Source organism: Sorex fumeus, unplaced genomic scaffold (assembly GCF_029834395.1).
Source record: "Sorex fumeus unplaced genomic scaffold, SorFum_2.1 ptg000233l, whole genome shotgun sequence".
In the NCBI taxonomy this organism is placed as follows: domain Eukaryota; kingdom Metazoa; phylum Chordata; class Mammalia; order Eulipotyphla; family Soricidae; genus Sorex; species Sorex fumeus.
Genome location: NW_026606290.1, coordinates 2685357 through 2698213, shown reverse-complemented (window position 1 = coordinate 2698213; position 12857 = coordinate 2685357). Strand labels below are relative to the sequence as shown.

The 12857-nt window shown below is 49.8% G+C and overlaps 1 protein-coding gene across 2 annotated transcripts in view; it reads right to left on the bottom strand.

Annotated features, from left to right (window-relative positions):
* Window positions 1-12857, bottom strand: part of TBC1D13 (TBC1 domain family member 13) — a 99476-nt gene that overhangs the window by 14811 nt on the left and 71808 nt on the right. The window contains exon 2 of one of the 2 annotated variants that reach the window (XM_056108809.1): window positions 159-215. In XM_056108809.1, coding sequence (XP_055964784.1) covers window positions 159-181 — 23 coding nt within the window. In that variant the 5' untranslated portion in view covers window positions 182-215. Of the gene's footprint in view, window positions 1-158; window positions 310-12857 lie in introns of those variants that run through there. The other variant, XM_056108808.1, reaches the window with a different exon arrangement.

Below are 12857 nucleotides of genomic sequence, written 5' to 3'. Positions count from 1 at the left end.
CCCCGTCGGGCGCCCCGCCAGGGAGGTCGCAAAGCGGCTCCCCGAGACCCCTTGCCCGGAGAGGCGGGGGTGGGGCCCCCCACCCCGGTTCCCGGCGGAAGCGACGCCCCCTGCGCAGCGCGGCGCGGGAGGCCCGGGCCGCAGCAGACGCCCCTTACCGGCTCTTGTGCAGACTCGACATGGTGTTGACTTCCGGATCCCCCCGCCGCCGCCGCCGCCGCCCGCCGCCGCCGCCGCCGCCCCCCAGGGACGCGGGGCGCTGGGCAAACGCCTCCGGAGGGAAACGGAGTCGCGGGCGCGCACGTTCCGCGCCGCCCCGCCACGCCCCGCCCCGCCCCGCGGAGGCCCCGCCCCGCCCCGCGGAGGCCCGTCCCATCCGTTGAGGCCACGCCCCCTAGTGTGGCCACGCCCCCGGAAGGCTCCGCCTCGCCCTGTTCACCCGACTCCCGCCGCCACCCCCGCAGCTGCGACCCGGCCCGGTCCCCCACCTGCGGACCCTGCGGGTGGCGTTGCAGAGACTCGCCCGCCACACACACACACCCTGCATCTCGGGGCTGTTCCCTGCGCCCTGGGAGTCAGTTTCCCAGTGCCCAGTGGGCTGCACGGACCTCAGGAGCAATCGAGGATTGCGTCTCACACACACACACACACACACACACACACACACACACACACACACCTGGAGTCCGTTTCCCTGTGCCCAGTGGGCTGCATGGACCTCAGGAGCAATCGAGGATTGCGTCACACACACACACACACACACACACACACACACACACCCCTGGAGTCCGTTTCCCTGTGCCCAGTGGGCTGCATGGACCTCAGGAGCAATCGAGGATTGCGTCACACACACACACACACACACACACACACACACCGTGCTAGAGCCCCGCTACAGCAGAGCAGCCCCCCAGCCACGCACCCTGGCGCCCGGGATGCGCCTTCCAAAGCAGCTGAACCCTCCGTGCTTGTAGTGTGGGGGGGACCGGGATGGAGCCGGGGTTGCGGTGCGGGGACAGTCTGACTGCTCCTGTCACTCACCCACGGTGAACCTCCCCTGGTCCTCCAGGACCGTCTCTGGGGTCCCGTTACAACCTTACTGCCCTCAGCAGTAAGGAATCCTGCCCTCACCCCCCCCCCCCCCCAGTCCGGATGTCACTGCAGCTCTCCTGGGTGCCCCTTCCCCGGGTATCTTCCTCCAGGTCTGGGGGAGGGGAGGCAAGGGGCTCACTCCTGTGGGGCTCAGAGGACCGTATGGGGTGCCAGGAAGAACAGGCCAGCTGCATGCCAGGCAAGCAAGCGCCTTACCCACTGTGCTATCTCACCCACAGGCCTTTGTTTTAGGACAGACATAGAGAAGAATAGACAAGAAGTCCAGAGTCTTCCCAGAAAAGAGCTTTGGTAGCTTCACTTCATTTTCTCTATACAAATATGTGCCTAAGGGCGCCACTGACTTGTTTTTGTTTGTTTGCTTTTATGTTTTTGTTTGTTTGTTTTTGGTTCAGGGTCACACCCAACAGTGTTCAAGGGTTACTCCTGGCTGTACACTCAGGAATTTCTCCTGGAAGTTCTCAGGGACCCTATGGGATGCCGGAGATCAAACAAGCAAGTGCCCTCCCTGCTGGACTATTGCTCCAGCTCCCAGAATTCCTTCTTTTTCATTTCACCACAGATCAGTGAAAATATCCAGGAGGGCTGGATATTTTAAAGGGTTTATTCCAGGGGCTGGAGAGATAGCACAGCAGGTAGGGCGTTTGCCTTGCACGCAGCCGACCCGGGTTCAATTCCCAGCATTCCATATGGTCCCCAGAGCAGTGCCAGGAGAAACTCCTGAGTGCAGAGCCAGGAGTAACCCCTGTGCATCGCTGGGTGTGAGCCAAAAAGAAAAAACTAAATAAATGAAGGGTTTATTCCGGCGGGGGAAGGGGGGGCTAGATCCCAGATACCTGAGCACTGATGGGACTAATACCCAAGGGTAGCCCAAAGTTCCCCTCACAATGAATCCGAGTGACTTCCTGTGACTTCCTGCCCCAGCTCCCGGACCCCTGCCATCAGACCTTTCCTGCAACGGACAGTCATGATGGGAAGAGCTGCTCTCTACACCTCTCTCCGTTCCCAAGCTCCTTCCAGTCTCTTCCTCTCTCCCTCCTTCTTTCCTTTCGTTCCTTTCCTCTTTCTTTTTCTTTTTTTTTCATTTTTTATAATTTTATTTATTGAATCACCGGGAAAGCAGTTACAAAGCTTTCGGGTCTAAGTCTCGGTCATACAATGAAACCCCCGCACCTTCGCCAGTGCCCATTCTACACCACCAAAAACCCCAGTACACCCCCATCCCACACCTTCCCCCTACCTGTGGGGCAGATGATTTCCACATTACTCTCTCTCTACTTTGATCACATTCAATATTTCGACACCAGACCCACCATTATTATTTGAGATTTTACCCCAACACTCAGATCTGTTGCTGAAAAGGCAACAGTAGACAATTTGTGTTCTATTGCTGGTTATGAGGGCTGGAGCGATAGCACAGCAGTAGGGCGTTTGCCTTGCACACAGCCAACATGGCCGACCCGAGTTCGATTCCTCCGCCCCTCTCAGAGAGCACGGCAAGCTACCAAGAGTATCTCGCCCTCACGGCAAAGGCCTGGCAAGCTACCCATGATGTATTCAATATGCCAAACACAGTAACAACAAGTCTCACAATGGAGACGTTACTGGGCCCACTCGAGCAAATTGATGAACAATGGGAGGACCATGACCATGCTGGTTATGAATAACATATGATGTTGCGTGGCTGCAGTAGGGCCATGTGATTTTGAAATTCTGAAATTTTAACACTTAAATCTGAAGGGATTTCTGCCAAAAGCCACTGGGCTTCAAGATTTGCTCCTGAGTCTCTGGGATCATGGCCGTTAAGCAGCTTGATCAGGAGCCAGAGAGGCCATTTGTGGGTGATGACTTGGGGTCTCGTTGGGGTGGGGAGGACAGGCCTGGCTCCAACCCCATCCCGTGAGGCCCAACAAGTTTTGTCACTGTGGATCCAAGCCTGACTGTCCAATGACCTCTGGAGGATGCTGGCCACCGAGCCGCCAGGGGGAAGCAGGCGGAGGGACAGCACCCTTTCCCCCTGGGGTGGCCCGGCGACAGTAACCTACTGCATGGTCCGGACGCATTTCTGCCAAAAGCCTCTGGGTTTTGAGATTTGCTCCTGAATCTCTGCGATCATGGCCGTTAAGCAGCTTGATCAGGAGCCAGAGAGGCCATTCGTGGGAAATGACTTGGGGTCTCGTTGGGGTGGAGAGGACAGGTCCGGTTCCCCCCCCCCCATCCCATGAGGCCCAACAAGTTTCGTCACTGTGGGCCCAAACCTGACTGTCCAGTAGCCTCTGAAGGATGGTGGCCACTGGGCCTCCAGGGGAACAGGCCAAGGCATGAAACCTATTCCCACCTGGGTTGGCCCAGAACCGGTAACGTACTGCAGGGACCAGACTCATTTCTGCCAAAAGTCACTGGGTTTCAAGATTTGTTTCTGAGTCTCTGGGATCATGGCCATTAAGCAGTTCAATCAGGAACCAGAGAGGCCATGCCTTCAATTATATAGCTGAGCTGGAGGTGGTTTGTGGGTGTGTTTCCCACATACCTAACTTTTGGCCGTTTACTTTCTTGGTAAACTTTGCCCCAAGTTTTTGGGGTGTGACCAAAGGCACAGCAGCAATTTTGGGGTATCTGGAAGTCTGAAGGCGCCATCAGGCTGCTGATGCACTCGCCTCACAGGTACAGATTAACCTGCTGAAGGCACCATACCCCCTCCCTCTTTCTTTTTCTTTCTTTTCTTTTTTCTTTCTTAGACCACACCTGGGTGCACTCGGTGCTCTCCTGCTCTAGGCTCAGGGCTCAGAAGAGCATGCTCAGAGGACCACATGGGGTGCTGGGGCTTGAACTTTTTTTTTTTTTTGCTTTGCTTTTTGGGTCACACCCGGCGATGCACAGGGGTTACTTCTGGCTCTGCACTCAGGAATTACTCTTGGCGGTGCTCGGGGGACCATATGGGATGCTGGGAATCAAACCCAGGTCAGCCGCATGCAAGGCAAACGCCCTACCCACTGTGCTATCGCTCCAGCCCCTGGGGATTGAACTCTGGACACACTCTCTGGCAGCTTTCTTTGCGGAGGTCCTTCCCACGGGCCACTCTTGGTGATATCTGGTGATACCCGTCTGGGCCGGCTCTTCAGTGTAAGGACCGAAGGACGAGGTGTTGCCCTGGCTGGGCCTGCGGTGCTGGGACCCCAGTTCCAACCTCAGTCACACGGGATGTGGTTCGGGGGACTACAGGCTATGCCCAACAGTGCTCGGGGGTCATGTTCCATCAAGGTATCAAGAGTCAGGAATCAGATCTGGGTCTGGAACTTACTATACAAGTGCCCTAAGCTCTATAATATCTCCTGGCCAGCATCCTTCCTCCCTTCTTTCCTTCCTCCCTTCCTCCCATGCTTCCCTCCCTCTCTTCTTTCCTTTCTTCTTTCCTTCCCTTCTTCTCTCCTTCACTTCCTCCCTTCACTCTTTCCTCCCTCCCTCCTTCCTTTCTTCCCTCCCTCCTTTCTTCCTTTATTCCTTCTCTTCTTCCTTCCGTCTACTCCTTCCCTCCTTCCTCCCTTCTCTATCTTCTCTTTCTTCCCTTCCTTTCTTCTTCTCTTTCTTTCCTTCGCCCGTTCTTCTCTGCCTCTCTCCCCTCCTCTCTCTTTCCCAGGGCCTTGCACGTTCCAGAACACTCTGCCCGATGCCCATTCCAGCCTTTCTGCACAGTTTCTGTGCATCCTCTTCAGGCTCAGTGCTAAAAATTTCTGAAGAAGAGAAGACTAAATTCCTTTTTAGGAAATATAAGCAATAAATACATGCTGACTTCATCAAACAATTGGAAAGGAATGCTTCTCCATCGAAAAAGGGAGAGGGACGAGAAAATAACATAAATAAAGGGTTCAAGCACATACTTTGCTTGCAGGGGCCCAGGGTCAACTTCCAGCATCAAATGGTCTCCAAACACCTCTGATGGTGATCCATAAATTTTTCTTTTTCTTGTTCTTTCTTTTTTTTTTTCTTTTTGGGTCACACCCGGCAATGCTCAGGGGTTACTCCTGGTTCTGCACTCAGGAATTACTACTGGTGGTGCTCAGGGGACCATATGGGAGGCTGGGAATCGAACCTGGGTGAACCGTGTGCAAGGCAAATGCCCTAACTGTTAGGCAGATGCCTAATGTGCTATTGCTCCAGCCCCCATAATTTTTTCTTAATGCAAAAAACAAAAGGGAAGTTCCAAGGCAATAATTCAGCTTGCAGAGCATTTACCTTGCATGCAGTAGACCCAGGTTCAATTCCCGGCACTCCATACATCTCCCTGAGCCCTCCAAAAACAAACAGAAAGGATCTTGCTGGAGCCAGGAGAGAGTACAGGGTTAGAGCACTGCTCTGCATAGCACCAAAGAGTTGATAAATTGGCCAGTGTTGATGAAGGTGACTCCCTGAGACCCTTTGGTTTCTGGCATTTGGGCCACATCCGCTGGTGCTCAGGGATCACGCCTGGTGACATTTGGGGGACCCTATATAGTTGGCTTTATGTAAGGCAAGTGGCCTCTCTATCGTACTATCTTCTAATGCCTCTTGGGAGGTTAAAAAAAAGAAAGAAACGCCCGCTCCTCTCTGGAAAGAAAGATGGCGGCCGAACGGGAGCCTTGTGGACAGCAGGTTTGAGCCGCGGCTGGGGGCGGCAGGGACCTCATGGGAAGGGGGGCGTAATGGGCCGTCCTTCACGCCCGACTGAGGTCGCCAGCTGCCCCCCACGAGCGGCTCTCCGGCACGGCCACGACTCCAGGGCACAGAAACCAATCTCTTAACTATCTAACTTTTAATAGAAATTCTTCCAGGGTCAATAAGTAAAATAGCAGAAATCCAAAACCGCGTGGCCACTATTGCGGCCGCACGACATCATTTTATTCTTAAACCAAGTTGTAGAAAGCAAATCATTTCACAACGCTGTTTCAGCATGTCTGATTGGGGGGGGTCGTAAACTCTAAACAATAATTGTGCATCTTCTATCGAAACAATGTATCTAGTCAAAGTAGATAGAGTATTAACTAGAACTCATCTGCCTCACAGGAATTGGGAGGGGTGGGAGGTGGGGTTCTATTGGGGTTCGGGGTTAAAAATAAGTATTGGTAAAGGGAAATGTGTTTGATATTTACATGACTGAGACCTAAACCTGAAAGCTCTGTAACTTTTCCCACAGTGATTCAATAAAGAAATAAATTATTAAAAAAAAGAAAGAAAAAAGAAAGAAAGAAAGAAAGAAAGAAAGAAAGAAAGAAAGAAAGAAAGAAACTGAAGTGTGTGCTTTCCCTGTGTGCCAGTCTGGGTACAGTCCCAGAACTGTTGCAAGGAATAAGCCCAAGCACCCAGCCTGGAGTGTAAGTTTCAAAGAAAAGGCGTGGGTGCGCTAGGGACTCAAGCGTTGGGTGACCAAAAACCATTTCCCCTGCCAGCCCACGGAGACAGACGGACGAAGTACCAGGGGATCAGGGAAACAGGGACAGGGCCCCAGGCTGGTCGGTAGCCAGTTAGTTTCTCTCTCCTCCCCAGCATAGTCCGATCTCTCCCATACTGCACTACAGCTGCCGTAAATTTGGTCGTAGTCCCAGTCATCAGAGTTCCCTCATCCTAGTCTCCTCGTAGACCTCAAGGTCCTCTACCCCTCTTACACCTTACAGCATAGTTATATAGAAATCTTTATACACATAGGTGGGGTGGGTTGACTATTGTCATAACAACTGGAGCACTGGAGCACTGTATTCCTGTTGTTGATCGATTTGCTCAAGCGGGCCCAGTAACGTCTCCATTGTAAGACTTGTTGTTACTGTGTTTGGCATATCAAATACGTCACAGGTAGCTTGCCAGGCTTTGCCATGCGGGCGAGATACTCTTGGTATCGTGCCGGGCTCTCCAAGAGGGGCGGAGGAATCGAACTCGGGTCAGCTGGGTCGGCCTCATGCAAGGCAAACACTCTATCCGTTGTGCTATCGCTCCAGCCGTCATAACAACAAACAGAGGTAAAGCCACTCCTTCAGGGGAAGTTCTAGGGGATTAACTCAAGGACAAGATCTCATCTGAGGGTTCAGCACCCCAGAATACTAGGAGACGCCCTCAAGGGTGGGATTCCATCCAGGGTAAGGTATTGCTTTCTCCTCCCCTCAGCTAGTAATCCATTTAAACAATCATAGTAAATTTACTTTTTATAATATTTCTAGTCATTTTGTATGGACACAGTAAGAGATATATTAATCTTAAAGGTTAGCTCTTCCTAGGGACATCGCACTATATATTCCAGATCACAGTCCTTAGGCCAGGTTACTCTTTCCGAACCCCAGCAGGGTCCTTATTCAGTTGCTTCTTTTTGGGTCATGACAGAGTTTGTCCATGACCGTGCTCTTAACTTATTATACTTATGGTGTTTAGCTTGTTCCCTTTCGATGACAAGGTAGCTTACAGCTTGCCCTGGTTCCATTCAATCCCTTCATCTGGATCTTTCTTTTGGGGGTGTTAGGACGTAAGGACAACGTAGGTTAAGGTCAAGTAAATATGATGGATGGGGGTGCTGGAGTGATAGTACCGCAGGTGGGGCGTTTGCCTTGCATGCAGCCAACCTGAGTTCGATTCCTAGCATCCCATATGGTTTCCTGAGCACCGCGAGGAGTAATTCCTGAGTTCATGAGTCAGGAGCAACCCTTGTGCATGGGTGTGACCCCCCCAAAACAACAAAAAAAAATCATAAATAATAAATAATTGAAATAAATAAACAAAAATAATAATAACAACAGGTCATGGTCACAGTCCTCTCGTTGTTCATCGATTTGCTCGAGTGGGCCCAGTAACATCTCCATCATGAGACTTCTTGTTACTGTGTTTGGCATATCGAATACGTCACGGGGAGCTTGCCAGGCTCTGCCGTGCGGGCGAGATACTCTCGGTAGCTCGCCGGGCTCTTCAAGAGGGGCGGAGGAATCGAACTCGGGTTGGCCATGTTGGCTGCGTGCAAAAAGAAAAATAATAACAACAAGTAAGTAAATAAATATGATGGATGCCCAGAGTAAATATCATTTCAGAGTCAATTGACTCCCATATGACAAAAGCACAGCATCAACTGTATTTCTGTGTCTATACAAAAAGAACATTGCTAAATTATGCAAGTAAAATAAAGGAACGAGAAAAGCAATATAGGATTATTAGTGCTTCATGGAATTGGGTTTGCCTCAGGGGCACTATCGTGGGAGTAACTCAATAAGCCTAACCTCCCTGAGGAGGGGCAAAGACATCCCAAAGTTACCCAACACCTGAGCATTGCAGAGTGTGGCCACGATAAAAGGAGAAGAGCCAGCCATCCAAAATTACTTGTTAGGAAGACAAGGAAACCACAAGTGCTGTTAAGAAAACTTGGGTCCTGAGAGATAGTACAGAATAAGGAGCTCGCCTTGCACGCAGCGGACCGCCGTTCTGCCCACAGCACTGCAGATGAGCAAAGCTGGGTACGACCCTAGACAAAGAACAACTGAAAGAATGTAACTATAAATGTAAGAAACAGGTTAAAACAATAGTACGGCAGGTAGGGGTGAATGTGGTCGACCTGGGTTCAATCCCCGGCATCCCATATGGTCCCCCGAGTCCTCCAGGAGTCATCCCTGGGCAGAGACAGAAGTATAAGCCCTGAGCATCACTGGGTATGACAAAAAAAAAAAAAGCAAACCTCTAAATAGCTAAATTAAGAATTGTTAGAACATTGTTTATCAGGGCTGGAGCGATAGCACAGCGGGTAGGGCGTTTGCCTTGCACGCGGCCAACCCAGGTTGGATTCCCAGCATCCCATATGGTCCCCCGAACACCACCAGGAGTAATTCCTGAGTGCAGAGCCAGGAGTAACCCCTGTGCATCGCTGGGTGTGATCCAAAGAGAAAAAAAATTGTTTAATCAGCTGCATTTTGAATTTTTCAGAAATTTTGTGAAGCCTGAGTAGAAAAATTAGTGATGCCATACAGAAACAGTAGTAATGCTTAACTCATTCACATCCTTGACACGGAACTAAGTGGCAGTTAAAAGTGAATAATCGCATTTTTTACTCTTTATGCTCTCACATTTGACTGTCAATATATTTTACTGTCATGAGCAGGTGTGTAATAAGCATTATGTAATAACTATGGGCTGGAGTGATAGCACAGCGGTAGGGCAATTGCCTTGCGCGCAGCCGACCCGGCTGAGCTGGGTTCGATTCCTCCACCCCTCTCGGAGAACACAGCAAGCTACCGAGAGTATCTCGCCCGCATGGCAAAGCCTGGCAAGCTACCCATGACATATTGGATATGCCACTAACAGTAACAACAAGTCTCACGATGGAGACGTTATTGGGCCCGCTCGAGCAAATCGATGAACGATGGGAGGACAGTGACAGTGACAGTAATAAGTATAATGTGTGAGCAAACTTCTTGATTAATTTCAGTAGTTGTACAAATAGGTAAACAGGAGTACAATTTATAGCATCTGTTTCAGTATTACTTTTCAGTCTTCAAAAATGCCTGACTGTGACTACCTACCCACCTTGAATTTTGGAGATAAGCTTAGTTCTGGGTTGGAGCAGCAGTCCAATGGGTAGGGCCTAGCTTTGCACTGGCCCAGCCCAGGTCACCCTGGCACCACATAGGATCCCCCAGTTGCCAGGACTAAGCCTGAACACTGCTAGGCATGGCACAAAAACAAAGCAGCTTAATAATAGACTATATAGAACTGAACACGATGGCCACTCAAAACCTCTATTGCAAACTACAACACCCTAAAGGAAAGAGAGAGCAAAAGGGAATGCCCTGCCACAGAGGCGGGGTGGGGGATGGGGGGAGGGCTACTGGGATCATTGGTGGTGGAGAATGGGCACTGGTGGAGGGATGGGTACTCCATCATTGTATAACTGAAACTCAACCACGAAAGTTTGTAGGTCTACAACTGTACCTCATGGTGTTTCACTAATAATAATTAAAAAAAAAAAAAGGCAGGGGCTGGAGAGATAGCACAGCGGGTAGGGCGTTTGCCTTGCACGCGGCTGACCCAGGTTCGATTCCCAGCATCCCATATGGTCCCCTGAGCACTGCCAGGAGTAACTTCTGAGTACAGAGCCAGGAGTAAACCCTGTGCATTTCCAGGTGTAACCCAAAAAGCAAAAAAAAAAAAAAAAAGGCAGCTTATTTGTTTGTTGTTGTGGGATTTGGACATGGCTGGGCCGCTGGGGATATATCCTGGGCCTCACATGTGCAGAGAGGGGCTCTGCTGCTGGGCTTGTGTGTGTGTGTTGTGTATGCGTGTGCATGTGTGTTAGGAAAGAGATTAGGTTTAGTAGAAAAAGGCACAAAGACGTAAAAATCTATTGTATCACACCACTCAATGAGAGTCACAGTTTGGTGGGGGAGAAGGTTGTTAATAGTCTTTTTTTCTCCCTTCTGTATACAGACAGTTTACTGTGTGAGATTTGTTTTAGAAGGGGTTTTTTGTTTTCTAATAGAAACCACTTGTACATGTCTATGTCCTCCTCTACTTAATATTATTCATTTTCTTTGCTTTATGTTTAATCGTGCAATATATTATGTAAATATCACAAATTAACTATACCTATCAGATAACACTCCCCCCCCTTTTTTTTTGGCTTTTTGGGTCACACCCGGCGGTGCACAGGGGTTACTCCTGGCTCTGCACTCAGGAATTACTCCTGGCAGTGCTCAGGGGACCATATGGGATGCTGGGAATCGAACCCGGGTCAGCCGCGTGCAAGGCAAACGCCCTCCCCGCTGTGCTGTCGCTTCAGCCCCCCTCCCTTTCTTAACTGTTGTAAACATAGCCTTCTAATGTTGGACATTGTTATTTTTTGTTAATATTTCCTTAATTTGGTCATTTGCACTGTAGCACTGTCCTCCCGTTGTTCATGGAGTTGCTCGAGCGGGCCCAATAACGTCTCCATTGTGAGATTTGTTGTGTTCCTGCAGATACTGTGTGTTCCTGATGATCTGGCTCTTTAGCCTGGCAAGCTACCGAGAGTATTCGATATGCCAGACACAGTAACAACAAAGTCTCCAATGGAGACGTTACTGGGCCCGCTCGAGCAAATATGATTTTATTTTATTTTTTATTTTTTTCCTTTTTGGTTCACACCCAGCTATGCACAGGGGTCACTCCTGGCTCTGCAATCAGGAATTACCCCTGGTGGTGCTCAGGGGACCATATGTGATGCTGGGAATTGAACCCGGGTCAGCCGTGTGCAAGGCAAACGCCCTACCCACTGTGCCCTAGTATATGATTTTAAAGTTTGTGATTTTCTCCTCTGTCCATGTCTTCCTAGCAGTTTGTAGATATCCCAAAGAAATCTATTTTATTTAATCACAGGTGGTGAACATTTAGGTTGTTTCTTTTTATTTTTCTTCTTTTTCTATTTTTTTTTTTGGTCGATTAGTTGGTTTTTACAGTTAAAGGTGCCACAGGACCCTCTGTGCATGTAACTTTCTCTGGACAGATGCTTCTCTTGTTCCTAAAGAGTAATGATATGGTCAATTTTTTATCTTTTTTGGTTTTGTTTGGGGGGGGCCACACAGAGTACGGAGGATCAAACCTGGAGTTCCCATATTCAAATACATGCTCCGTCTTTTCAGCTATACTCCAACTTTTTGATTTCAATTCTTTTTTTTTGTTGTTTGTTTGTTTGTTTTAGGGCCATACCCAGCAATGCTCAGGAGTCACTCCTGGCTCTGCACTCAGGAATTACTCCCGGTGGTGGAATATGGGGATTGAACCCAGGTTGGCCATCTGCAACTACATAGCCCCTGCTTTACTATCTCTCCAGCCTCCTCTTTTTTTTTTGTTTTGTTTTTGGGCCCCCTCTTTTTTTTTTCTTTTTTTGGGTCACTCACACCCAGCGATGCACCGGGGTTACTCTCCTGACTTTGCACTTAGAAATCACTCCTGGGGGCTGGAGCAATAGCACAGCGGGTAGAGCGTTTGCCTTGCATGTGGCTGATCTGGGTTCGATTCCCAGCATCCCATATGGTCCCCTGAGTACCGCCAGGGGTAATTCCTGAGCGCAGAGCCAGGAGTAACCCCTGTGCATCGCCGGGTGTGACCCAAAAAGCAAAAAAATAAATAAAAAATAAAACCCTGAGTCGAGCATCTTTAAATGTTTAAAAAAAAAAAAAAGAAATCACTCCTGGCGATGCTTGGGTGACCATATGGAATGCTGGGAATCAAACCTGGGTCGGCCGGGTGCAAGGCAAAGGCCTGACTTGCTGTACTATCGTTCCAGCCCCTCAATTTTATTTTTTGGTCACACCAGTCCTGGCTTGATGTTCAGGAATGACTCCTGGCAGTGAATAGAGAGCATAAGTGATGCCAGGGATCAAACGCTGGTTGGCTGCATATCAGGTGAATGGTGCTTCCCTTCCTGTATTATCTGTCTAGCCCAAAGTCAACCTCTTAAACTTTGACTTTCTCATAGGTGCAGAGTAGCACTGTAGCACTGTCCTCCCATTGTTCATCAATTTGCTCAAGCGGGCCCAGTAACGTCTCCATTATGAGACTTGCTGTTACTGTGTTCAGCATATCGAATATGTCACGGGTAGTTTGCCAGGCTTTGCCGTGCAGGCGAGATTACAGGCAAGATACTCTCGGCAGCTTGCCGGGCTCTCCGAGAGGGGCGGAGGAATCGAACTTGGGTTGGCCAGGTCGGCCGCATGCAAGGCAAACGCCCTACCTGCTATGCTATTGCTCTAGCCCTTCTTTATTTAGTTAGT